We start from the raw sequence: 26,296 nt of genomic DNA on the forward strand, positions 1-26,296 counted from the left end.
GCTCTGAGATTCTGGACTTATTTAAGCTAGTCAACGCTCCCCACGTGACCGCGACATCTACATGCACCCACCGCTCGGCTTGGGTCGGCATGTCAGGGTCTTTTTTTTTTTGGTGGAGCTATTGGCTTTCAGCTACGCACAGCTTGGGCCAGCTGAAGGTGCGGGTTTTACTCGCGTTGAAATACGGAGGTCCACAGGGAGGAAATGCGCTATCGCACACCCACAGCAATATGTGGGTAGTGTGGGCTGCGAGAGAGCGCGCCAGGCCAGGTATATCCGACACTGAGGAATTCGCGGTGAGTTTTCTCACCTATTCCTCCCTGGCAGGCGTTTCGCCCTCCCGACACCCACTAAAACCCCCTTGCTTTCAGTCCCACAATGAGATCTGTATTATGAGACGCCCGATCATCCCCGTTGGAGAAAGACATCCGTTCGAGGTCGAGCGTACTTTGAAGGACCCGTTGGATACTTCAGGTTTCAAAATTTCAAACTTAAAGGACTCACCCTAAGTCCTTCCATCCACTCCAGCCTCGCAACCACCTTGACGTCTCCATATTTCCGGTGTTCCGATCATGACCCCTGTCTACTGCTTTTTCCCCATCGCCACAGATCTACATCTACAGGACCACGAAAGAACATTTGAACGAGAGTGACCCAGATACCTCCTTCGTCACGGTCGCAGACGACGAAGCTCGAGGTGTTGTAGTCGATTACTGTGTCCTTCTCCCAACGATCAACTGGCATAGCGGACAGCCACCGACTGATAAGGAGCTGCTATCGGCTTACGTACCTTCACTGCTTGGTAGGGGCAACATACCTGATCTATGCGCCCCTCTCCTCGTCGAGCTCAAGAGGCCGGTTACCCGAAGTGCTGGGAATATCTTCAAGTACATATGCGACCTCTTCACCAAGCTCTCACATGCCAGAGAGCAAGTCATCCACCAAAGCGAATGCCTTTTCTCTTCCGCCAAATATCATTGCGGACCAAAAATGGGTGATTTTGGTTGCGGGAGCGGGGGAGTGGTGGATATGCCATATAGCTCGCCGAGAGACATGTTCTGCCAGGTTCTGCATGGACGGATACGAAGAATTTGTGTCGTCCCTTGATTGCAAGGATAGAGATGCACAGGATGAGGAGTACATGAAAGATAGGGAAATGAACGCCATGGCGGCGAAGTACCCAACAGAGCTGTTCGGACCATCCGAAGTTGCCCCTATGAAAAGGGCGATGGAGCCATACAAGGGATACTTCACCAAGCAGGCCAGGGAAGAGCAGGAGAAAAGGCGTCAACATGACAGCGAAATGCGAAAGGAACGGTACGAGAAGTGGACCATGAGGAAGGAAAGTGGAGAAAGGGCAGCCGAGGCACTGCCAGAATTTATGAAGGAAATGGGAGCTATGAGGTTTTACTCAGAAGAAGACGTGGTATTGGCTCTGAAGCGTCGCGATGCCTGTCAAGGTCAACAGCCGTCGCAATTCAGCATAAAGGACTGGGAGATCATTCAAGCTGCCCAGGCTCCCGTTGTTGACCCTAGTCGTGTCCGCTGCGGCCAGGTCCGCAAAGAGCTCTGTGTTGGGTGGACGCCTCCTATGCGAATTGGAAGTCAGGTTTCGAATCGTTATTTCGTCGCCATCCGAAAGCTCCTGAGGGAGGATCCCACCGCCCCGTTGCAGATGACAGTAGCGTAGTGAGCATCCTGTTCCTTAGCGCTCTGACAGACTTTATGGCGCCTCCTTGTTGTACATATGCATTGCGCCTAATGGCGTATTCCAATCAATTCCCTTACCAACGATGCTTGCTGCCACGCCACATCCCTGAAGTGGCCGAAGTCAGAGCTCGTGCTTGCCTCTGTCTGCACCAGTGCGTCCAACAGTGAGTTACATACCATACATTCAACGCAAAAGGGATATATCACAATGCCCAACCGCCGGTCCTACCCTTACCCTACCAACATGAAATCCCCACCCTCGAACGAAGCCTGATCAAGACAAATGTCAGGCGGAAGCGTCTCATCCCTATACGAGTGTCGGTACCACCTGACATTCTTCCTAACAAACGCCGCCTCCTGCGGTGTGAACTGCATAATATCGGAAAAGATGTCTAGGATCCTATCCCGGTGCGCGAGGAACTTCTGGACCTCCCGTGGAGGTGAGTCTTCATCGACGAAATAAATGAACGCGTCACGAGGGACGCAGGGAAGTATGGAGGGGACGATGAACGGTTCTCTGAGAGACGGATAATAATATACAGGTGCAATTACTTAGCGAAACTGATTTTTGGATGGAAGTCTTTTTACTTTACTCACGGGCACTGGCGTCTCCGCCAATCCCTCCCGACATGGGATGGGAGCACGATAGCTTCATGACACCCGATCTTCTGCAAGTGGCCGCGCAGATACCAATTGTTAATAAAGAACCCCGCGCCGTAGAATGGTTTCTGGACGCCTGCTGGAATCGACGGTGGCTTGACCGGAAGTTGAGGCGGGACGTCTGGCGGTCCCAGGTCGATGCTCAGTGGGAATGCTTCGTTGTACCTATAGGTGAGTTGAGTGAGGGGAGGAGGTATGTAGGTTGAGTAGGGTGGATGCTTACAGTTCAGGGTATTTCTCGATGAACCGTAGTGTGGCCAATGCCATGGTGGTTAGTCGTTAGATGATGTCTGGCCAGTCCCTGTTTAGGTCAGTGAATGCTCCCCACGAGGCGGCGACAGCACATGTCGGCACGCTCAGGGCCTTCAAAGATCTCCGTAGCCTTCGAAATGTTTAATGAGTTCAGTAGACAGCCGGTCAATAGAACGTGCACCAAACAACCGTTTGGATGAACCGCACAAAAGCGATCTAATTTTAAAGGATAAATCGACAAATAACCTAAGCCGACCTTTGACTTTCCTTCGACAAGCCCTGGGTCTCATTCTCCAAACCAACCTTCCAAACATCCAACCCACCCTCGCCTCCAATACCAATAACACCGCGCTTCCAATCCACCGCCAAAACCTTCTTCGTCCCATCCCACGCCTTGAACGACGAAATCGCCGCCTTCGTGCTCCTCGTATCCCACACCCTAACCACCCCATCATACGCACCCGTCACAACCTGGTAACTCGACTCTGGCGTAGTAGCCACACACGACGGCGTCGCGGGATGAAGGAACGACCCCGCAGCAGCCGACAACGCCTCCTCGGTCCTCAGATCGTACAACGTCATCGTCCTGTCCGTCGACACCGTCAACGCCGTCTGGTTCTCCACATTCACAGCCAGATCCAAGAACGGCTTTTCAGAAGCCGAGATCGTGCGCGTGCACAATCCGCGCTCGACGTCCCATGTGCGTAGCGTCGAGTCGAAGCCGCAGCTCACGCCTTGGGTGGGGGAGAGCCAGGCGACCTTGGAGACACGCCCGATGTGCGATTTGAGGACTGTGAGAGGTGCTTTACGGATGGCGGTGGGCGAGGAAGAGTCACCGGACGAAGGGTCGACTTTGCGTCGTTTTTTGGTACGTTGGTCGGCGGCGGTGATGGTGGGTTCGGGTACTTCGTGTTTGGGTGGGATGGTTGTGTCCCAGACGCCGATGAGGCTGTCCCAGGAGGACGTCAAGAGTTGGGTTCCGGATGGGTTGGCAGCGATAGAGGAGACTGGTGCCGTGTGGAGGTGCAAGCTGGCGAGAACCTTGTTGCTGCTCGAAGACTGCGGCTCTCCGAGTGTGATTTCGCTGATTTGAGCGGTGAGGTCTAGAGAGGATGTCGCGAGTTTGTAGGTGTCGACTGTGGAGGAGATAACTGAGAAGGACGTGATTGGGGCTGAATGCAGAGCTGCGTCAAGCGTAACGTTTTTCGAAAGGTCGAAAGCGCGAAGGTGGCCGTCATAAGCTGTGGTCAAGAAATGTCTACAAAACCGTCAAACTTTCTCCTGCGCCCAGCAACGAGGAACAGACTAACGTTGGGAGTGAACACGAAACAGCAGAAACCCAGCTCTCATGCGGGAACTCTGATAGCCTCTGTGGTGGTAACACAGATTCGATATACTCGATTTCGAGCGTTTCTTCCTAGAATCCATTTGAACAAAATCAATAAAAACACATTCGGTTTCATACGAAAACGAATACGCACCTCTCCAACGCCGTTTTCTGCACACCATTCTGCTATCGTCGTGCGCAGGATTTCTCCCTTGACCAGAAAGTCAAATGGAACAGGTTTGGCGAGACCCAAAGCCTTGTTCACGAGCTGTGAAAGGTGGTACCGTCTCCATGTCGTTGGGATCATATACTTTTGAGACGGCAGTGGATAGGGCGTCTGGGTCGAGAAGACGACCGCCTGGTTGGACGTTGAAGCGTCCATTGTCCTGTATTTCGTGGTTTTGAACACAGTTGATCAGTAAAATGCCAGGGAAGCGCCCAAGGATTGGGTATTCGAGGAGGAGGAAGACAAGGAATTTTTGGAATTTGGAAACTGAACGCGCTGATGATGGGTTTGATCGCATTAGGTAAGCACAACTGGCGGGGACTTGGCGGGCGCTTCTGAGCTCGCGTTCGCCTCAAGCCTTGTATCCACCCGCACCGGTGCATCCAAGCGATAGAGCAAGTCATGGGCAAGGGCAGAGATAATATATACAGAGATGCCCCACTATCGCGCTAGAGTTATCCCGCTGAATCTTGGTGTAGACTCATGTCCAATCGTCGAAAGATTCATCGCAGAGAATTACTTCAGGTGGAAGCTCCCGATATTCAGGCGTAAACCGCTGCCACTTGACATTCCTTCGAACAAACGCCGCCTCCTGCGAGGATAAGCGCATCATATTGCAAAAGTGGTCCAGGATCTTATCCCGGTGCGTGAGGAATTTCTGCATATCAAAAGTACGACGGGCTTTGTTTAATCCTCGCCCAGTTCTATACGATTTTTCGTTTAAATGACAGATGGTTTAATTGAAGACATTTAAACACAAGTACTCTAAAGGATAGGCACGATGAATAGGGTATGCTTTTAAACGAACAATTAATGAACGTTTAAATGAAGGCAAAGAGTCAAAATGGGTCAAACAATGAATAGGGTATGCTTTTAAACGACCAATTAATGATCGTTTAAAGGAAGGCAAGAGGAGGTCAAAACGGCTGAAGAGGGCGCGTTTAAACGGCATGAAGGGATAGCCAAAATCGAAAAAGATGTGTTTAAACGGGTATCACCGAGAAAGGAAGGGAGGGAGAATAGATAAGGTTTGTTTAAAAGGAAGCAAGAGAGCGTTTAATCATCGCGATTAAACGGTGAAACGTGGTACAAGGAGAGAAGAAGACAAACAAAGTCGGTTAAGGGGCGAACAGCGCTATCCCGATTAAACACGGCGACGCTTTCCCTGCGTCTGGGGGTTCTCGGGCTCAGATTCCGCGATGCTATAAATCAATATGTGCATCAGGAAGGAAAACGATATGCAAACTAAGCTAACATACCGTTTCTTGGAGAAAGGAACGACGGGGCCACCTGGTAAGCTCCAACCTGGTCTAAAAGGGAGTAGGTCAACCAGGTCCATTCACAACATGTTTGCTCATCATGACTCTTGCATTCAGCAACCCTAGGAAGCACATCAACGTTCGATCTCCCCCTCGAACCAGCGGCGAGTCAACGTGTGTTTTCCAGGCCGCGATGTACGCGAGCGGCGACAGAGGGAGGGATAGAGACGATGACGGTTGTGGACCCTGACTCGACCAGCAAGGCTGGTGTAGACCTTGTCATCCCGCGCGCCAAGGACCTGGATTAAGGTGCGACGGGCGCTTAAAAGGTGAACAGGGTGCCTAGGCTCAGAATTGCCTGTACCGTTGCGTCCAGCAAAGGGGATAGAGCAATCCACGAGGTTCTACTTCCCGCAAAGAGAATGCTAGATACTGCACGAGTATATACTATCCAGATTTCCATCAGATGAAACTTCGCTTGCACAGGTACTACAGTCCAATGATATGCAATTCCTTTCCAGTCCCATGTGGTAAACTGCACTGGCACTCCCCTTTTAGACGCTCAGATCCATCCCTACAGACCAAAATGAACAAAAGGAACCCAGCGCTTATAGCTACGCCCACGCTTCCGAAGCTCCTTCACGGCCATTTGAAGAGCCTCCGCGGAGTCTCGCACATCAAAATTTCGAAATCCACCTCCTCCCATTTCCAACGCCTCTCCTTCACTATACCCGTACCTACCCTCTTTTCCAAACATATGGCGATAAAATGTTTCCGCCATGAGAGGCGCATCTTCATCTGCCATCCGCCTATTTTCCGCACCGAAAGAGGGATCAAACCGGGTGAAAAACCACCATATAGAATGTATAAAGAAATCGCTACATACCACATGGTCCCCACAACACTCGAGAATCCCGCAAACATCATCGTGCCAACGAGATGCATCGCTGATCCGGCTGCTCCACGTCTCCTCGCGCTGTGTCGCAAGCGCTCAAATACGCCAAGCGCTCTCTCGCACCATTGGATCCATCAGCTCGGACCTGGAAGAGATCGGTCATGGTGAGCTTTCCTCCACTAAGCATCAGGTGACTCTCCAGTGGATTCTCGAGGTTCTGGACTCCGTGGCATCCGAAATGCGCGATATCGACCCCCTGGTGGAGCTCTTCTAACACAGCGGCAGGTGAGGTGGGTGATTCGGACGTGCCGACTTGGGCGATGAGGTCCAGGCGCGATAAATTTGCCTCAGAGGGACTTGATGTCGATGAACAAGACTCCATCCGGGCTTCCCAAATCGAGTTTTGAAGTGACTCGAGTTCAGCTGGGATTTTAGGCAATTTCAGGTGGGGATGATCTGGTACCTCTTCCTGCATGACGGCAAGTACTCTAGGTGCGGAGCTCTCGCCGACGGGTTCTGACCTCGGACGCAAAAGGTCAGAGAGGTTGGTGCAATAGGAGGGCGTGGCAAAGTCGGAGAGACAGGTGGGTTGGCTCCCAGAATACAGTCCGGCAGCGTGGATGGGAAGTCGAATGAATGGGCCTGTAGGAAGCCACCACATTCGTGGGGGGTTCTCCGTCTGAAACGAATGGAATTCAGCTCTGAATACCAGGCCTTGATAGAGAGAAATTGATACCTTGTTCTTCAGGTCCAGTGCCTCAAGAATGGGATGAGCGATGGACGTCCAAAGAACTCCAAGGACGGTCTCAAACCTCTGATCTTGTGAGCCTCTCAATCCAGTAATGCGTGAGCTCCCCGGAAGGATTTTCCGAACGTCTCTGTAAAGCCCCTCGAGCTTCTCTTCCTCTTCCATCCCATAGTGCCTCGAACAAACGCTCCCGCCTCCGACGATGGATTGAATGGCATCACCCAACATGACCACTTTCCTATACGAGATCTTGGAAAGCGGGATGTGGATGAGTCCAGTTGACGCTCGAAGTGCCAGAGCATCACATCCACGTTCGTGTGCGATGAGGATAACCACTGGGCCGTTGCACGCTGCCTGTCGGAGACGACTGAACTCTAGGGGCTTCATAAACTCTTCGAACCCTTCCATCTTCCTGACCTCCCTCATCACCGCGTCGAACTCTTCTGCGATCGTGAATTGTTCATATTCTCCTTGGGTGTTTGTCGCATTATTTGGATTGGGCCCTCGAAGAACGCCTTGCTCGAGAGAACGAGACAGCCACTGCAGCCGCTCCGCCAACTCCGGATTAACAGCGGCCAGATCGTCGATTGGCGTTCTGAGGTTGAGCGAGAGCGTCCAGAACATTGACTGCACTGCGCATAACAGTGTGACAGCCTCTTCGAGCTCGCCCAGCTCGATGGCCACCCTTGCTGCGGTTGCCCCCAGCCCTCTGCTATGGAGCAGGATGTTCCTTCTTGACGCCATGTTTTTGGAGAAGGGGATGAGGCGGGGAAGAAGGGAGACGGCGTGTCGGTATGCTGTGAGGGCCCAATGATGCTGATCGCGGTTTTTCTCGAGGGCAAAGGCTGCCCAGGCAAGTGTTGTACGGAACCGTTCGAGTGTAACTCCAGTTGGGTACGTACACGCCTGCTGAAAGGCATCCAACGCCCGGGCGAGATCGTTCGGGTCCCGGAGATGATTATACCTTGCCTGGTATGCGTAGGCCATGGTACGGAGAGGATAGAAGCGCTCGGTGTGCGGAGAAGGCTTCAAAGCGAGCGCCTTCTGCACTAGCTGCGTTGCTTCTTCATGTGCTCCCTCGTCGTACTCGACTTCCAGACGGGAGATAAGGGCTCGCGCGAGGTTGTTGAGTGTAAGCCACTTGATGACGGGTTCTCCTTGAGTCGGAGTAAGTAGAGCCTCTCGAGAGAATGCTATACTATCCTCCAGATCTTTCTTCGAACGTGTCTTTTCGTAGCGGAGCCACAAGGCATAGCCGAGGTTGTTCAATGTGGACCAGGTACCTTCCCTATTGGGAATGATAAGGGCGCGTTGATGCAGTGAAATGGATTCATCGAGGTTGGAGAGGGAATTCGAAGGGTCGTGGTACGACTGTTGCAGAGTCGATGCCAGTGCGTGGAGCGCGAATTGGTAGCCTTCAGCGTTCTCGGGTGATGTGCTCTCGAGAGCTTGGCGCTGAAAGTTAATTCACTCCTCTAAATCTGCGCTATCTCCCAGTAGGCGATACCTCGCGCTGAGACATCGTGAAAGACTGGAAAGAATAGAAGGCCGGGTGGGACTCTGGTATAACCTGGCATCCGGATTAGTGAACGGCTCGAGATTTCGGCGTTGCACCGCGATTGCCTCCTCCAAATGCGAAAGGGACCCTCGTACATGGAATAGGCGCTCCAGTGCTCGGGCTAATTGGCTCAGGGAGCTGACCCAGGCAAAGAGAGGCGTTCCAAACACCACTTCTTCTACGTCATAGATCTCGGGAGGAGGCAACGAGGATACCGCCTCCCGTCCAACCTCAACAGCTTCTTCGAGACGGCTATCGTCTCTTGTTTCGTCAAAAAGCGCGTCCAGAACACCAGCAAGATTGCGCAGAGAGTAGATCCGAGACGGATGGGGCGCAGGACGCAGTTCCAGTGCCTGTCGATGGAGTGAAATGGATTGTACAAGATGATCTAGTTCCCTGGTACCACGAAACCGCAAGTGGTGGAGTGCGGCGACAAGGCTGAACAGTGAAGATGGGTCATCTTTGTACCGGCGCAGCTGGAAGGCGAATGGCAGGACCGAGTGGAAGAGGGATAACGCTTCGTCGATGGGGTTCACAGCGGGCGGTGGCCTGTAGGTGTTGGTGAGAAGGCTCATGGCACGCTGATGGCGGGCTTCCGCGAGGACTAAGGCGGTATTGGGCCTGTTGAAAGGCGTCGATGTGACCGTTGGCGATTGAGAAAACATTCCAACTTCTGAAAGGGGTGGATGGAGGCAACAGAAACGACGAATCCTTAAGAGAGACACTCTTTTCAGAGACACCTATATCTGGGGTTTTGGTTCCCACTCCAGGCTGTGCAGTAACAGAATTCAATCACTACCAGCATCTACTAAGGACATAGATGACAATCACTGTGGCGTTGGACTTCTGGGCGTTCCCCACACTGTACTTATTTCTCCTATGATGAAGCCTCGATACACAAATAAACGAAAGCGTTTCACTATGTGAGAAGTTCTTCTGTAATAGACGGGCTGAAATCGCTACCTAATGCCGATACCGATCACCAATTCATGCCAGGAGCTACAGGGGTCAAAGAAAGCCTGTCTTCTTTTTCTTCTCGATTCCAAGATTGTTGTCAGTTCACTTCCACGCGCAAGCCAAGATACTAGTAGGTAATGGCCTTATTCCGATGGCACTGAGATTTGACTGGATGAGAGAAGGGGCGCTGGTAAACCATCACGAGAAGGGGTGGACGTGAGATGATAAGTAAATCATTCATAGGTTGGACACGATTTTTGATCAAGTCGCCAGGTTGGCAAATCGCCGCACGATGAGTACTCAATCTATCAGCCGTTTCCCACTGTCCTGAGGAGTGTCCTCCACGGGTTTGGTTCGATTGCATCTCTACACAGGATGGAGACTCCAGCTGTACCACAACCGTCTTACTCTCCTTCGGGAATGGAATCACAGAGAGGCGCTCCGGCGGGCCTTCCTTCTTCCCCACTGGGATGGCAGACCGGCCAAGGCGGTACGATCGCGGCAGGAGAGGCAGTCGGAACCGGTACCTCAACGGTCGTCGAAACCGCGTCGCAGTTTGGCACCATAGTCGCTGGTTCAGGTCCATATTGAAGGGGGTTGCACCCTGGAAGCTTATCGAGATCTGTAGAGCCCGTCCGTTAGGACACCTAGGTACTCCAAGGAGAAAAGGAAGAAAGGAGTATGTAAACTGACATTGGCCTTCAGTGATTTCAGGTACTTTGGCGGGAAGGCGGCAGGTGTTCATTCGGTTCATGTCTTGGACTGTGAGAGCGGGGCAGTTGGTTGGGATGCCTTCGCCACCTAGGCAGACGTCCATGGCGCGCTGGAGGGAGTCGCCTTCCCATCCGAAGATGTAATCGGCGTGTTGGCCGTATCCGTGCCTACCGTAGATCAGTAAAATCGAATGACGAGTTTGAAATTCGTGGCTTACGGGTCTCCCATGCTAAAGACGAAAGGCTGGGTGCCGTCTTTGGGCCAGAGAGACGCATCGTTGAATGGGCGTGTATCCCATACAATTTCCAAAAAGAGGATGGGGGTCCGGACAGGGTGTGTGCTGGGACAATCGGGTGCAAAGAAACCGCCGATTGGGTGCGCCATGTGGCTCTAGCGGGTGGAATAGCTCTGTCGTAGGAAATTCAAGTGTACCAGTGGAGAAACGGCGCACCTCATGATCGGGACTATCCAAATTAACTCCATCCCAGCACGACGGGAAGTAGATGTTCGAACGAATACCTCCCGAGCAAGTGCGGTTGGGAAACTCGAATGTGTCGTCTGGGTATCCAGGGACGTTGTCCCCCACTTCAGCGCCTTGGAAGCATCGGAAGGTTGTAGCAATCGCTTCGAGGCTCCCCGGTGGAAGGTCGTTACGTCGGCGGTTGGGGTCTCCAACTCGCATGCGGAAGCCCTATCTCGCAAGAAGCCGTTAGAATGACCATTGAAAAGAATAACAGTATGGAAATTGTACCTTTGGGAAGACAGTGAACTCTGTGCCCCGAGGTTGGAAATAGTACACCGTCATTCCTCCGGATTGGAGGCCAGGTCCTGTGTTGTGATTTGCCATTTGAGGGACCTGTTAGAAAGACGGTAGGCGTCGATCGTTCGCATCGTCGAGGAAGGACCTTCACGCACTCGAAGGAATGTTCCATTTGGGTGCTTGAAGTAGAGAACAGCAGTCCAATAGTTGGACTTGTCCTCGACGAAGCGACAGGTGGTACAGGTCGCTAGCTCCGCTATATCCCCATGGTCAGGGTTCATATCGATGTCGAATCTACAACGGATGAGTACTCTTGGTCGCTCATTGTGCGAGAGACTGGATCATACGCATTCTGTGGGTATAGCGAGTGAGAAAAATATTGGGAAACGACCTCGTAAACTGTCGTCGACTTACCCCTCCGACAATCTGGTGAAGATGAGGCGAGACTTCTCCAGGCGTTACAAGGCTATAAATGCAGTAAGACGAAAGCGATGTCAAGTAGGTATGTGCCGTGAAACATACGGATCGAATCGTTCAGTCACCAGCTCAGAGCACGGTAAACGAAGTTGTGCAAGGACAGGGGCGCTAAGGCCCACGAACAGTAGGAAAGCTGAGATCATCTCTGCGGGGTAGAATGTCAGAGAGCCTTCCACGTTATTTAGCTTTTTCGTCAGCCCAGCGATGCGAAGCTGAGTTTAGAAGTTCAGAAGCGATTGACTTAATCGTTTCAATTCGTGGAAGACAGTTGGTGGCCACTTCGAAGACGGTGGAACGCGAGGTTTAACCGCCAGGGTTGTGAATTGGCTTCGTAGGGGTATCAAGGCGTTGAGCGGGTTACAAGGTATACAGAGTTCGAAGCGGCCATAGCTCAACTGGTGAATAGTTTCTCAGAGTGGAGGCAAGGTGGACGTGACACTGCGACAGCTGGTAACCGGTTGGAGTCGAGGCTGTAGCCAAGCAACTCGTGTCAGGTGACTAGAGATCATGCATTTCTCACATGATCGGTTATCGCGCCGCGTTTCAATTTGGATTTCAAATTGCTCGACCTCCAAGCTCTTGGATGGAGCGACCATGGCGACCTCGGAACTTATTCTAAAATACACTAAAGAGTGAGTTTTACACGGTCTTCTATTGACTCTCTAGCCCAGCTCACTGTATCATTAGGTTCGACGACGCATTCCCGCCCACATTCGAGTTCGGAAGTCCATGGTCTGCCTCCATTTCCTACCAAACCCTTTCGATACCGGGCGTCCACAGGAAGATCCGTAGCCCGCTATACATGGCCGGTTTCTACATCTCGACGCGGTATTTCATTAACCTTCTCAAGGACAGGCTCGACTGGCACGACCCTATCATGTTTTCCACTCCCATCGGTGCCGAGTGGGAAAGGCGTGGTGAACCGTGAGTGACCGGATGGCATTTGGCTCGACAAACTCTCATTTACCAAACCTCTTCCATGTCACAGAAAACCGTTCGTCTTCCCGAAAGTGATGACGCGCTCGTTCTCCGAGTTCATCGTCTTTTTCGTCACGTCTGAATGTCCCACCGAGAGGATCCAGGAATTCGTAGACAACCGGGAGGCCATTATGTCGCTCATTTTCGATATTGTCAAGTTTACTCCGGAAGAGGCTGACTTCATTCGGAAGAATTTGAAGTGGCAGCGATACTCGTTCGAAGATAGGGCACTCCCAGATGATAGATGTCTTACTTATCGTTCCCTCGTCAAGAACTCGAGTGATACTTAATTGCTTTTTAATTCATATCGTTAGGAACTCCTGAATTGGCGCCTCTTGATGAACTATCTCTTCTCTTCCTGAATTTTCGTGAGCTCCAAAAGATTCATCACCCGCAGATCGATACGTGCCTGCAACCGCTCTCTGGCTCTCGCTGGCTGGCCCCAGGGTGATAGCATTGAAGCTCCGCCTCAAATAGAAGGCTTCGGTTGCCGTGCCGATCAGGGTGCTCTTGTTCCAAACGGTCACTACTGTTGCGTTGAACGTTTACTTTAGATTCGTTTTGGTCAAATCAAATTGTAAGTCATAGAACGAAACACAAACTGCAGGGAGCTAACGACTAAAATTAATCAGAAAATGATGATCTGGTTCGTGGAGCACCACCCCATCTCTCGCAACGTATCTATGTGAACAGTTAGTTCGCCATTGCATGGATTCCGATGATAAGGGCTTACCTTTGACACTCTGTTCCATGGATGGCGGTCCACAAATGCAGACAATACCGCCTTCCGATGGTTCTGGGAGGTATTTCACTAGCATCTCCCTTGTAATCCGCCCCGTTGACTGGCTCCAGCCATCAGGAAGAGGTCGACCTGTCAACGAGTAGCGCAGCTGAAGACGATCTGGGTATTTCTCCAGGAGGTCGTCCAGCTCTGCCTTGCAGAGTATGTCCTCGAAATGCCGGTTCACGTCCAGAACCCAAACCTTGGTCGTTGTGTCGCGAGAGTCCTCGAAGATACCCCTGAGAACTTGCAGAATAGGGGTGATACCACTGCCAGCGCAGACCATACCGACCTGACCGACAGAATGCTCCTTGCCGTGGATGGACGCTCTTGCAGATCCAAGCCAAGTGAAGTGCCCGATGGGGCCTTTGAGGTCGACGACATCGCCCTCCTCGAGCTCGGCGAAGCCGAGCGTCATCCTTCCTCCGAGAGGGTATTCGTTGCATGGATAGTAGATCCTATTCTATCGGTGAGACTACCTAAACCAACATACTGAATTCAGACTTACTTGACCAGCATGTCGATGAACCCCTTATCGACGTCCCTCGATAAGGGCGTGTAAGCCCTTTGGACCAACTCCCCATCGGCTACCTTCTTCCCGTCCCTCTCCACTTTCCGCTTCAACCTCACGTACACATGCTGCCCAGTTGGTAGACCGAGTGTCTGGTCAGGGGAATCTAGCGCGAACCGGAAGATCTTGGAGTCCCTGGACACGGTGGTGGTACTGACCAACCGAACAGCCTTCCATTGCTTGGGGTGCAAGAAGATAGTAGGGTCGGAAGCTTCAAGCTTCGACTCTTCGACCAGTGATCCGACCAGCGTTCCGATATGGTACTCCTCCAGCTTCCTTTTCGCATCAGCACTGTGGATGGCGATGAAGTCCTCGGTAGCGTCATCTCCAGCTACGAGGGTTATGGACTGGGGACCACCTGGGTGCTCGTTGAGATACTCAGTTGCGTCATATACCTGAAAATGTCAGGACCTGGGACTCAAGCGTTTACATGAAGACCCACCTCTCCTCGGACGACGAACCAAGGTGTCTCATCGTTGGCGTGGGCAGCGAGCTCTTCCAATGTAATCTTGCGGGTGACACCTGGCTTGGTCATCTTCACTTCTTCAACTGGTTCAGCTGGGTTCTCAGCGACTGAGGACGCAGATCTCTTTGGATTGATCTCGGGCTTTGAAGGATCTTGCCCGGCATCCTTTAATCGTTGCATCCACCCTCCAGGTTGTGTTCCTGCCACTACTCGACGTCAGTGACAACCTTCCTGACACATGAACGACTCTCACTGGTTGGATGCTCGAACTTCAAGGACCCATCTTCGAGGTGATGGATACACACGCGGAACCACCTGGGAATGTGAGATACGTCGTTTTCCAGCTTATCGACTTCGTTTACTCACCAATTGTTCATCATCCCAGTAGCATTCCAATACATGTCCCGCGGCTGCAACGCAAGACTCTCGTCCATCGCTCGAACTGTTATGGATGATGCACTCTTCAACACTTCCACTCCCACCTCGAACGACCAGAAGCACCAGCAGAAGGATTGGTCGCTTTCGGTGAGGTCCAAGGTTCCGTATATGCTATCGTCGTAGGGGACATCGCGGAAGAGGTCTTCGAGGTAGTGAATCTGGGCGAGCTCCCAGGTCGTTCCTTCGTCGAAGGAGATCTCGACTCGGGTCACACGCCTCCCTCCACCGGCATATGCGTACCCTCTCAAAGTGTACTGATCCGTACTGGCGACTTGAAGGACTTCGTCATGGTCAGGGCAAGCTATCGCGCTGTTGACATTTAGGTCACGGATTATGTACCTATCCCAATATCAGCCACACTGTCGGCCAACTTCCGGGAAGATCGCGTTACCTGGGATCGTACCACCAGTCCTTCTCTGCTCGTGCTCTATCTGGACCTAATGGCATAGGGAGGACCTTGTTGTCGTGGAAATGGAGATGATGCTGGGATTCTTGGCGCGAGAGCTCAATCTTGCGGAGCCACTTGACCGAGCGACCACCGATCTGACCTGGGACGACGAGGCGGATGGGGAAGCCATGATCAGGCTCAAGGCTGGGTTTGATATCCATTAGCGCCGGACCTCGTGAACGACTGGAAGTACTCACGGAAGCCCATTCATCGCCCACGCCAGCATCATACCCTTTCGTCGATCCCTTGCCCAACTAAGCAACTGACTACAAACACATCAATTAGTTCGCACCACGCTTAAATCCAAAACGCCAAAATCTCAATTCAACCCACCTCGTTCCGTACGGTCCGTTAGGCAAATTATCTCCACCTTCGAAAATGACATGTTTCGCTCCCTTTTGGGGTTGCACGAACTCGAGCACGTCGGAGAGACGCACGCCCGTGAAGAGTGCTGTGGAGAGTCCCGCTGCACCCCAGGAGAATCCAAGGGACTTCTGGACGACGTTTTGCTCTTTGCGCCTGTTACCTGCGCAGACGAGCGTGATGGGTATTGTGACGACTTCGAACATGCTTCGGAGGTCGTTGAGGCTGAATGTGACGGGGTTTTGGCAGAGGCTGTGTCGAACTGTGTCAGTTCGGGGTCATGGTCAGGGTTGTCTGATGCGACGAGCGCTTACCCGCTAATCTCGACCTTCCACTCGCGAGCGGTGGGTTCGTCGACCATGGGGACCGCGCCGTGGTTTCGGACGAAGAAGAGGTTGCTGGGTGTGAAGAACCCGTAGGAGTATAGGTCCTTCAGGCGAGCTTCGGCGTTGAAGGGGTGCTTTCCGGTAAGTCTGACCATTCTGCTGTCTCGAGGCACCCATTCGTCGGGAGTTCCTCTGAAGTCGAAGTATCGTCAATGTGTGTATTCAACGAAAGGAAGGGGAAATCGATTTACTTGTCCTGCTGATCGATAACTCTGCAGACCTCTTCCTGTGGAAGGGATGGGTAGGGCAGGGTGTCTGGAAGGGGACGAGCCTTGAGGGACTTGGCATCTTTAGTGTCCACGATGGTCGCAGGAAAGAATGGCTCGGGGAGGTGAGCGTCAGTCGCTTTACCGAGGTCGAATGAATTCGACAACTCTGTTGCAGGAGAGGTAATACCAGACGACGTGAAGGGAGAGCTCTCTCCAGATCGGTTGCTCCCATTGCTGAGATCATCGGACGAAGAGGAGCTCTTGCCGGTGTGAGTATTGAGACGCATTCTCGAGGCAAGGTCAGCCAGTGGGGTGAACATAATTAATGGACCTTGGGGTGACTAGAGACTTTGGGGATCGTTTTGTGGGAGGTTAAGCAATGGAACCTGGGGCTGGACGGGGTGCGTAAGAAAGAAACGATAACTGGAGTATTACATAGCGAGCATAGTGTGACTGATTGTCATTCCAAACCGGATCAACCTCTGCCTCGGCAAAGAGACTCAAGAAAAAGAACGGAAACGAACGTGCCGTCCTAGGGCGCTGATTACAGTCATTTCCGCAATCTACTTCGTCACAGTCCAACCTCGCCACCTCCACTGTTCCAGAAACAAGAAGCGACAACTTGAATTGCTACCAGGTGTAAGCAAACTCCATTTGAAACTTGAATCTGCAGATTCCGCTGATATCGCGAAAGGATTAAAGGACCCTAGATAACGAAGAGAATGGCGCCGGGACCAAGATAAGTGCTATTATTGTCGAGAACTTGCACTGACCGGAGAGCGCGTGTATGCACTGATCATCCCTAAACATAGGACATACCGTAACCTCGCTACTTATCATATGTGCTCGTCCGAGCCGTTCCCGTCTCTTTCTATTAATACCGTGGGTTTGGTGGGATAGTGGCGTTTCTCCGCGAAAACGTCGAGCTTTATTCCATTCCCTGTACATATCTATCTTTGACTCAAGAGATAAGAACGTTGTGTGTAGGGCGAGTCTGTAGGCCCACATCACACGCACAGACACACACCCGATTGGGAAGTGGGTAGGTTTTTTCTCACCTCCGTGATTGGCGCGATAAACAAGAAGCAATATTGTTTCCTTTTGGAGGAGGTCGTTGACCGGCGTCTGGAGTGTCACCCCGTATCTCGCCTTTCACGAGCTTAGCATAATAGAGCGGTGAGTGGTAGATGGATAACAGTCCTTGGGATGATAAGGTATTTACATACAGAGTACTACGTAGGGGTGCAAGTATAGCTCTGCTTCCATTGTGTGCAGACTTTATCTAAGCGCCCAGCGTCGTTGCTAGGACTGGGCCAGATAGTGGGAGCGTGCGCGATAAGAAATATTTGGCATGGGAAGGAAAGTCGTCGTTGTGTATTAGGTAACTATCTATGAAGTCGTGTCGCCGAACCAAGTAACAAGTGCATTCAAGATCTAGAATTCTGGCACTGGAACAGGAATCAAGACAAGGTTCAGAACGAGACAGATTATACCCATGATCCACCACGCTTTTCCTTGTTCAGGCTGGAACCTGAAGACGAGTGCAAAGATGATACCCCCAAGGTTTCCGAAGGAGCCTACAATACCCGACATCACGCCCTGGAGAACAACAGTCAATGAAAGAGCAAGGAATTAGCATTATGACCGACGGAAAGACACCGAATTTCAAAATAATTTCGAAGGACGTACGTTATTGTAAGCATTGCAATGTGGGACGAGCGCGAAATTGGCGCCGTTGCCGAGTTCAGAGAATATGGCGGCCACGGAGAAGACTCCCATGATCACAGCGACTGTCGGGAAAATATGTATATCGACTCGTCAGCACGATAGATAAGATTATTAGCTCTTAGATAGAAGACACTTACGGTCAGGGATTTCAGGCTCTTTGTAGTCAGCGAGGTAGAAACCTCCGGCGATGGTGGATACACCCATAATTACACCGCAAATCAAAGTCCACCATTTCTTCCCCTTCGTCCCGAACTTCCGGTATACGACGTCCCCGATGTAACCGCCAAGGGGACGGGTAACGAGATTCAGGAATCCGCTGGTGTCGGTTTGAGTCGGTCATCAAAGCCGGAGGATGGAAAGAAATAGGTACGCACAACACGGAGGTGTAGAAACCCGCTGTCTCTTGATCAAAGCCGTCGATCCGTTCGTTGAAGATCTCCCAGAGCACATCGGCCATTTTGGCGTCTAGAGCGAGCTCGAAGCCAAACGTTGTCAGGTATGCGAGGGCGGGGAGCCATGTTAGAGGGTTGGTGAGAATCTTCATTGCACTCGCGAATGTCAGGTTCTGGTTGACTGCTACGTCGACCGTGGACTGGATGACGGGAGCCCTGGCCTTTGGTGATGGTTCGTCGTCCTGGACTTCATGAACGTTGACCTCGATCTGGGAGCCCTTCTTCTCAAGATCCTTTTCTTTCGTCGGGTGTTTCTCGTCGGAGAACTGAGTGCCCTCCCCGTCCGCCATATTGATGGCGGGAATGTTGTGGCGTTCAGACCACTTGCCTGCGGGATGGTCTTGACCGAAGACCAAAGTCATCGCAGCGACAGTGAGCAGAACGGGTGCACTGAAGCATTCGCAATTAGGAAGGAAACTGGTTTCAGTGAATCGAGGACTTACGGAACTGAGGCGAAGGAAACTCGCCAGGCAACGTGTTCGGTAAGGCCCGCCTGGCGGAGTGCCGTATAGAGCGAAGTCATGATCGCAAATGTAGCACCACCACTAAGTTATGGAAAAACCTTCAGCAACCTTTAACGATTAATGAAAACCTAACATTAACCTACCCCATATTACCTGAAAAAGCAGCAACATCAGTGGAACGGAACATCACCTCTAACGAGAGGAGAAAGAATTCTTACCCCATCCTCCAACCAGTGCGTTAGCCGTTCCAACGCAGTTCTTGTCAAAGAACGCCGACGTCCACGCTTGACAGGGTACGAATGTTCCACCCAGAATACCGATGAAGAAGCGGATAACATAGAGCGTGGTAGCGTTGTGCGCTGTACCCGCCAATCCGGATGGAATGGCGCCCAAGATCAAAAGCCATGCCATGACTTTGCGGGGACCGTATCGATCGACTAGAGGGCCGACGGCGAATCGAACGCCGAGAGTGGCTAGGAGGGCGACGATGTTGGAGTTGGCGACTTCGGCATGGGAGAGCTTGAGGTCGTTTTTGATCGCTTCTGGGATTAGTGGAGGGAATGCAAACCATGATAGGAATGCGACGAAGAAGCCGACTGAAAAAATTGATCAGGACGGGTTGTAGGGAAGGGGGGAAGGAACACTCACGCCAGCTAAGATGGAAGGATTGAGCGTATGGGTCGCGTAGATTGAAGAAAGGAATCGTGTAGCTCTTGAGGTTGACGGGGTTGACGATGGCCGGTCGCCACAGGTGCGACCATTCAAAGGGTGGTGGGCTATTAGAGAACGACATGATCAGAGTTTTCCGGTGGAGAGTCAGCTCTGCAGATAGCGCTTTTCTTGTCCCGAGTCTGAATCCTTGGTTTTAAACCAGACCTTCCCGTTGAGCCAGTTTCCATTTTTGTCAAGTACCAAGCGGGAACGAGGATCGTGTGCCCCAACTGCCAAACCAAGAAAAACCAATCCGAAGAGCAAGCCATAACCCTAGGACTGATATGTGAATTGCTTCGAGGTTGAACCCTGTGATAGCACTAGTAGTTGAAATAACTCGAGTCTGAACTTGGGCTGCTGGGCGGTGGAGATAGATACTTTTACTCCGTTGAATAGCCGTGCGAGTGGAGTCGTCCTGCCTAGTCCTATACTATAGTAACCGCCATTGACCAGATTCCGGGCGAGCTTATCTCAAACACGAAAGATAAGAGAAAATAGAACCGTCGAGGGTGTCGGGATCCAATTCGGGAGCCAACGATATGTGCCGTGACGGAGGGAGAGAAGCGTCGTTTCGTAAAGCGAAACGTGCCGGCATTGCTTGTTATCTCTGACTTCTATGAGATAGTAGGGCAGTGCTTATCCTGATAGTAGTACGACCAGAAAATCCGGGGAAGATGGTATTGCTTGGCCAATGGAATTTGGTTTGGTTGAGGTTGAGGGTGTCGTCGGTTCATAAGTAAGCCCGAAATGCAGAGATACCACGGAAAGAGAGAGCACGGACTAGAGGATAAGAATGCCTGGCAAAGCCACCGAGTCGGATATCGTGGACGGATTCTGCGGAGAAATCAGGTTTTGCCACCAGGGTGTCGTTGGGCAGCGTCGCCTTGCGCGGTTGGACAGTTGCGCCCAAGAAACTAGTACTCCGAGAGTTTAATGGCCAGCCCTCGCTACCCAGACCAGGTAGACCATGAACATGGGGCAGGGTGTGTCACTTTGTGCGCCCGCCACGGTCCGTGGTGGCTGCCAGCCAGTCATGATCATGGAACTTCGGATTTTTTCGTGCGACCTCGCCGGTTCACACGACGGGAAGATTAGGGCCGAGATGCCGTTTACGGCATTTTCCGATTAAACGCCAGCCGCCTTCTGAATCTTCCTTCAACCCCCTTTTCCTTTCGCAGCTTTCAAAGAAAACTCTGTTGATCTTCCCCACTCCACTTGCCTGACAGATCAGGTATGTATGTAAGGCAGATACGATACCAGATACCAGATACCAGATAACCAGATACCAGATACCAGATGCAACTCGAAGGGTCTTATCTTTCGAAGATGTATCTGTGCCCAAGCTAAATGGGTATGCATATGGCACGCCAAATCCATTCGATGCGATTGGGTTGAGCCTAAAGAGACCCCAGGACGTCACCGAAGAGCGGCGCTATGGCGATCTATCCAGTACTTGGGAAAGAAAAATCAGGACTCGTTGGGGAAGGGTAGGGTTGAACGTTCGTTTTCTTTTGGACGTGAACTAGACCCCCCGCAAGGAAGGCTTCTTGACGTTCTTTAAACAGCGCGCTAGACCTCTCTCTCTCTCTCTAACACTTCACTCGTACACTTGAAGATCCTTCAGAATGTCAGCCACCTCGGGTGAGTTCATGACCTTTGTGTACCACGGGTGTGCTGGGGTTGGAGCTTATAGTTGATGCTGCAGAACAATCCAACAATTGCGTGGAGACGACTGTAAATGCGAACGGTATGTACGCTCTAACCTGTGGATGGGTCCACGCTTACCTCTGTGAGGGGACAGGCATGAACGGCCATGGACCTTTCACCAATGGTGTCAATGGCCACGAACACTTGGCGGACGGCGCCAATGGCCATGAATCCTCGATGAACGGCGTCAACGGCCATGGACCTGTGGCGAATGGTCTCAACGGTTCGTCACTTGTGAAAGACGAAGGGAAGGCTGTAGACTGACCTCTTTCGACAGGGCACGACCATGGGTTGACTGATAGTTTGAAGACCATCGTTGACGACGCTCCTCCGGGGAAGGAGACTATCTTCGTCGGTGGGTCCCCCGCATGACTGTCCAGAAATAGTGCTGACGCGCGCTATAGTTGGACTTGGAATGGTCGGAATAGGTTCGCTCTTTTTGGATTTCCAGCGGGAAATAGGAGGTTTAATACCTTAATGTCAGCATTCATTGAAAAACTGCTCAACCTGGACGACAAAAATAAATATTTCATCGTGACTTGTGGGGAAGAGCGACACTTCGCGTATAACCGCGTTGGGTGAGCATATTTTTGGACTGGACTTTGTCTAATTCTGACCCATGTTTGAACAGTTTGACCGAATATTTCGAACATCGGAATGCAAGCCTGCCTTCTCGTCTTACTCATCCTCTTTCTCATAATGTCAACAGGTTGAGAATCTCTACCTGAACCCTCCCTCGTGGTACGCGGAGCAACAGCCCGATCGGTTCAGTTACCACTTGGAGGAACAAGTCCTCTCCATCTCACCCGAAGACCATCTCGTTCACACCAGCAAAAACCGCTCGTTCAAGTATGACAAATGTGTCATCGCGACCGGTTCACGCGCAGATCTACCACCCTACATCTCCGCCGACACAGCGGAGAAGACCAAGGGCGTTTTCGTGTACCGAAATATCGCAGACTTGGACGGAATCATCTCGTACGCGGAGAAACCTGAGGTCAAGCGTGCTGTCGTTGTTGGTGGTGGGTTGCTCGGCTTGGAGGCGGCAAAGGCTGTCTACGACATGCCTTCGTAAGTTCGAGAAATCTTTCTTGGGCGCTTCTTTTTTTCTATCTTTCTATCTTACTTTCTTTCGGATGACTGACGCTATTTTTTGCAGGATCTCTCATGTCAGCATCATCAATCGGAGCGCCTACCCGCTGTCCCGTCAACTAGACTCAGAGGCCGGGGAGATGGTGCTCCACAAGATCGAGGCGATGGGCGTGCAGGTGCTCACCCGGTGTTCCCCATCTCGTCAGCTTACCCGTCCAGCTGACGATGGCTCTGGGGACGATGTCTTCTGTGGGTTCGAGTTTCCGGACGGTTCCGTGTACGAAGCAGACCTCGTCATCTACGCCATTGGCATCCGATCTCGCGACGACGTGGCTAGAGCCAGCGGGATCCAGTGCCACCCCCGCTTCGGTATCATCGTGGGGGACGACTTGAGGACTTCGGCGGAGGACGTTTATGCCATTGGGGAATGTGCCAGTTGGAGGGAGAATACCTACGGCCTGATCGGTCCTGGAAGTGCGTACCGACCCCCCATTCCCGCTCTTCGGATATTCCATTCGCTGACCTTTAATCGCCGTTTATAGTCGAGATGGCCGATATCCTTTCGTTCAACTTTACCCAAACGGACGCACATGCGCCTCGTTTGATGAACGCGCCAGACCTGAGTACAAAGCTCAAGTAAGTTCTATTATTAGCTCTGGTACCGATCACGGCTTCATATAGGTTTAATTTTAGGTTAATGGGAATCGATGTTGCGTCATTTGGTGACTTCTTTGCGGATAAACGTCTTCCAAAGGGCCGGACGCAGGATGTCACACAGCTTGCGAAGTCGGTCACCAACGGCCACGCGAACGGGAAGGTGGCCAAAGTTGAGATTGAATTTGAAGAGGAACCCAAGCAGAATGGGAATTCAGCTGGTCCACTCCCCACACCCAAGCCCTCACCCTCGAAGAGACGAAAGCGCGGACAGGACGAGCCGATCAACTGCCTCGTGTACAAGGACCCGTTCACCGCGACGTACAAGAAGTACATCTTTACCGAAGATGGCAAGTACCTTCTGGGTGGAATGATGGTAGGCGACGTCAGCGACTTTGTCAAGCTCGTGGCTATCGTGAAGAAGAAGGTCAGTGTGTTCTAAACATGGGAGATCGACTGTACTTGTGCATGACTGACACTGCACTGCGACCATCGCGTATACTAGAAACAACTCGAAGTTCTTCCGTCGCAGTTTATTATTAGCGACAAGAAGGGGGAGGACGATGGGGGTGACCTCGACGATGACGCTCAGGTCTGCAGCTGCCATGTACGAGACCTTCCCCCGCCTGTTCTGGCCACACGGAATACTGATGATATTTTTAGAACGTCCTCAAAGGGGACATCGTCAAAGCGGTTCAGGAAGGAACGTGCTTAACCATCCCCGACCTCAAATGCAAGACTAAGGTTGGGACTGGGTGCGGAGGCTGTATGCCCTTAGTGAGTCAATTCATTTCCCCGGCAGAGTCTAAGAATACCTAGCTGAATGCTATACTTAGGTTACGAGCATCTTCAACTCGGAAATGAAGAAAGCAGGGCGCGTTCTTAATAACAACCTCTGCCCTCATTTCGCCATGAGCCGGACGGACCTTTTCAGCGTCATCAAGGTGAAGCAGCTTCGCAGCTTCTCCGAGGTGATGGACGCCGTTGGAGTCAACAAGGCCTCCGTGGGCTGCGAACTGTGCAAACCAGCCGTCGGCAGCATCCTGTCTAGTTTGTAAGTTCGCTGTTGTTATTACGCCGATCCCCGTGATCCTTTTGGCAATTCTCACTCAATTCGATACTTATTTTTAGGTACAATGAGCACATCATGAAGCCTTCTCATCACCAGAACCAGGACACGAATGACAGATTCCTCGCGAACATGCAGCGAAACGGAACTTTCAGCGTCGTTCCGCGTATGACCGCCGGAGAGGTCACACCAGACGGGCTTATTGCCATTGGCCAGATCGCGAAGAAGTATAATCTCTACACCAAGGTTCGTCACGGTTGAAAATTTCATCTCTCGGCCGCCTCTCAGAGTTGCTAATAATATACATGCACATCCACCCTTCACCCCGGCTTTTTTGTTCATTTCGTTATACTTAGATCACGGGTGGTCAGCGCATCGACCTCTTTGGAGCGAAGAAGGAAGATCTTCCGGATATCTGGGAGGCCCTGGGTGCCGCTGGCTTCGAAAGTGGACATGCCTACGGCAAGAGCTTGCGAACGGTCAAGTCATGTGTTGGGACTACGTGTGAGCAACCTTACTAACATTTACATACTATTCAATTGTTTAACTTTGCATTGATCGCTATTCTTAGGGTGCCGATACGGCGTCGGTGATTCCGTCGGTCTCGCGGTTCAGCTCGAGAATCGGTACAGAGGTGTGAGGAGCCCGCACAAGTTCAAGGGCGGTGTGTCGGGATGCGTCCGGGAGTGTGCGGAGGCGCAGGGCAAGGACTTTGGACTCATTGCGACTGACAAAGGCTGGAACAGTGAGTATTTCGTCTTCTTATTCCGTGATTCCGAAAGTCCTGTTTAACGCCCAACCTTCCGTAGTCTTCGTCGGCGGAAATGGTGGTGCGAATCCGGTGAGTGTCATCCCTACTTTCAGCGAATTGCTAGAGTTAGAGTTGATCGATGCTGACCCCCCGCCTTTCAGAGACACGCCGAACTCTTCGCCAAAGACGTACCTCCTTCCAAGGTCGTCCGTATCATCGATCGATTCCTCGCATACTACATCATGACAGCCGACAAACTCCAACGTACAGCGAGGTGGATCGAGAACATGGAAGGCGGTATTCAGGTTAGCATAGGTTCAAGTGTGTGACATAACTTCGTCTAATGTCTTCACTGCGTTCAGAAACTCCAACGAGTCATCCTCGATGACGAACTCGGTATTTGCAAAGATCTCGATGCATTGATGGACAACCTCGTCAACACGTACGAGGACGAATGGGCTGCAGTTGTCAAAGGTGCATCGCGTTCATCCCACTCACGCCCTTTCCTCTTCAGCCGATCTAACCTTCCCTTTCTAAAGACCCCGCCAAGCGCAAAGCCTTCAAACAATTCGTCAACACCCACGAAACCCGCCCTCAAAGCGAGATGATCACAGAACGCGGCCAACCACGTCCAGCAGACTGGGCCAAATCCTACCCTCCCGTCAAACTATCCACCGGGCAACTCGCTACGCCCAAAGAAGAGTGGAAGTGGGTCACTCTAGCGCAGAAGGCCGATCTACTGGTCAATGATGAAGGAACGTCGAGTGCGGCTGTCAAGTATGGAGAGAGCCAGTTGGCGATTTATCATGTTCCAAGAAGAGGGTATTATGCTACACAGCAGATGTAAGTTGTTTTGGCCGGATGAGAGTGAGGTTTTCTGTTTTCCGTTTTGGCTAATGGTTGAGCGATTAGGTGTCCGCACAAGAGAGCGTTCGTCCTCGAACATGGTATCATCGGAGATACAGCCGAAGGCTCACTCGTACGTCTCCTCCATCCGCCCAGAACCACTCACCCCAATACTAATACTAACCACCCTTCACGAACAACTTGGAACAGTACGTCTCCTGCCCCCTCCACAAGCGCAACTTTGCTTTAACAGACGGCGAATGCCTCAACGACGGCGAGTACCAAATCATGGCGTTCGAAGCGCGCGAAGACCCAGACGGGACGGGTGCCATCCAGGTTCTCCTACCACCCGCGGATGACCTCGACTCGTTGATTGCGACGGAGAAATGGCTTGTACGACAGGCTGAGTCTGAGGCGCTGGGTTTGAATGCGGCGACCCAGATTGAGATTTTGGGGCCGCGAGGGGAGATTCTTTCAGGTTTGGGTGTTAATGGGGGCGGAGGATGTGATTCGAGTGCGTGTGGGGATAGTAAATTGGAGTGGTAAATCGTTTTGTATTACGTCGATGTGTCGTAAAAGAAATATACATCATGCTTGTTTGTCGTCGATTGAGATAGCCATGTAAGTGGAAGGAATCGT

At 51.8% G+C, this 26,296-nt stretch overlaps 9 protein-coding genes across 9 annotated transcripts; 3 read left to right on the forward strand and 6 right to left on the reverse strand.

The window, feature by feature from the left end:
* Positions 1-919: 919 nt before the first annotated feature.
* On the forward strand, positions 920-1,690 carry CC1G_07237 (hypothetical protein; the record flags this gene model as incomplete). The annotated part of the gene is made up of 1 exon (XM_001840455.1): positions 920-1,690. One exon carries the CDS (start codon positions 920-922, stop codon positions 1,688-1,690), a length of 771 nt encoding a protein of 256 aa, XP_001840507.1.
* A 251-nt stretch (positions 1,691-1,941) lies between these two features.
* On the reverse strand, positions 1,942-2,637 carry CC1G_07236 (hypothetical protein; the record flags this gene model as incomplete). The annotated part of the gene is made up of 3 exons (XM_001840454.1): positions 1,942-2,227; positions 2,308-2,535; positions 2,594-2,637. The coding sequence occupies 3 exons, from the start codon at positions 2,635-2,637 to the stop codon at positions 1,942-1,944; spliced, it is 558 nt and encodes a 185-aa protein (XP_001840506.1).
* Positions 2,638-2,868: 231 nt separating this feature from the next.
* Positions 2,869-4,331, reverse strand: CC1G_07235 (microtubule-associated protein YTM1; the record flags this gene model as incomplete). Its single annotated transcript, XM_001840453.1, has 3 exons — positions 2,869-3,880; positions 3,933-4,039; positions 4,104-4,331. 3 exons carry the CDS (start codon positions 4,329-4,331, stop codon positions 2,869-2,871), a joined length of 1,347 nt encoding a protein of 448 aa, XP_001840505.1.
* Positions 4,332-5,319: 988 nt separating this feature from the next.
* CC1G_07233 (hypothetical protein) lies at positions 5,320-9,210 on the reverse strand (the record flags this gene model as incomplete). Its single annotated transcript, XM_001840451.2, has 6 exons — positions 5,320-5,377; positions 5,435-5,480; positions 6,453-7,008; positions 7,066-8,532; positions 8,585-8,647; positions 8,731-9,210. 6 exons carry the CDS (start codon positions 9,208-9,210, stop codon positions 5,320-5,322), a joined length of 2,670 nt encoding a protein of 889 aa, XP_001840503.2.
* Positions 9,211-9,996: 786 nt separating this feature from the next.
* CC1G_07232 (hypothetical protein) lies at positions 9,997-11,347 on the reverse strand (the record flags this gene model as incomplete). Its single annotated transcript, XM_001840450.2, has 6 exons — positions 9,997-10,214; positions 10,286-10,473; positions 10,524-10,696; positions 10,758-10,997; positions 11,058-11,162; positions 11,222-11,347. 6 exons carry the CDS (start codon positions 11,345-11,347, stop codon positions 9,997-9,999), a joined length of 1,050 nt encoding a protein of 349 aa, XP_001840502.2.
* A 790-nt stretch (positions 11,348-12,137) lies between these two features.
* Positions 12,138-12,811, forward strand: CC1G_07231 (hypothetical protein; the record flags this gene model as incomplete). The annotated part of the gene is made up of 3 exons (XM_001840449.1): positions 12,138-12,175; positions 12,231-12,467; positions 12,532-12,811. 3 exons carry the CDS (start codon positions 12,138-12,140, stop codon positions 12,809-12,811), a joined length of 555 nt encoding a protein of 184 aa, XP_001840501.1.
* Positions 12,812-13,149: 338 nt separating this feature from the next.
* Positions 13,150-16,573, reverse strand: CC1G_07230 (nitrate reductase; the record flags this gene model as incomplete). Its single annotated transcript, XM_001840448.2, has 11 exons — positions 16,166-16,573; positions 15,903-16,106; positions 15,559-15,840; positions 15,423-15,491; positions 15,169-15,369; positions 14,706-15,116; positions 14,593-14,654; positions 14,316-14,545; positions 13,811-14,268; positions 13,255-13,760; positions 13,150-13,202 (listed from the first exon to the last, which is right to left on the reverse strand). Exons 1-11 carry the CDS (start codon positions 16,501-16,503, stop codon positions 13,150-13,152), a joined length of 2,814 nt encoding a protein of 937 aa, XP_001840500.2. The 5' UTR covers positions 16,504-16,573.
* A 1,044-nt stretch (positions 16,574-17,617) lies between these two features.
* CC1G_07229 (nitrate transporter) lies at positions 17,618-19,620 on the reverse strand (the record flags this gene model as incomplete). Its single annotated transcript, XM_001840447.2, has 8 exons — positions 17,618-17,782; positions 17,873-17,997; positions 18,049-18,227; positions 18,286-18,753; positions 18,807-18,908; positions 18,971-18,980; positions 19,046-19,423; positions 19,476-19,620. The coding sequence occupies 8 exons, from the start codon at positions 19,618-19,620 to the stop codon at positions 17,618-17,620; spliced, it is 1,572 nt and encodes a 523-aa protein (XP_001840499.2).
* Positions 19,621-21,163: 1,543 nt separating this feature from the next.
* CC1G_07228 (nitrite reductase) lies at positions 21,164-26,203 on the forward strand (the record flags this gene model as incomplete). The annotated part of the gene is made up of 21 exons (XM_001840446.2): positions 21,164-21,179; positions 21,244-21,285; positions 21,340-21,468; positions 21,523-21,600; positions 21,730-21,779; positions 21,955-22,316; positions 22,405-22,811; positions 22,880-22,973; positions 23,019-23,418; positions 23,497-23,598; positions 23,655-23,768; positions 23,828-24,045; positions 24,123-24,306; positions 24,417-24,564; positions 24,632-24,805; positions 24,870-24,901; positions 24,973-25,116; positions 25,174-25,285; positions 25,351-25,640; positions 25,737-25,790; positions 25,868-26,203. The coding sequence occupies 21 exons, from the start codon at positions 21,164-21,166 to the stop codon at positions 26,201-26,203; spliced, it is 3,486 nt and encodes a 1,161-aa protein (XP_001840498.2).
* Positions 26,204-26,296: the final 93 nt, after the last annotated feature.

Source organism: Coprinopsis cinerea (assembly GCF_000182895.1).
Source record: "Coprinopsis cinerea okayama7#130 chromosome 6 map unlocalized cont3.6, whole genome shotgun sequence".
Classification (NCBI taxonomy): Eukaryota; Fungi; Basidiomycota; class Agaricomycetes; order Agaricales; family Psathyrellaceae; genus Coprinopsis; species Coprinopsis cinerea.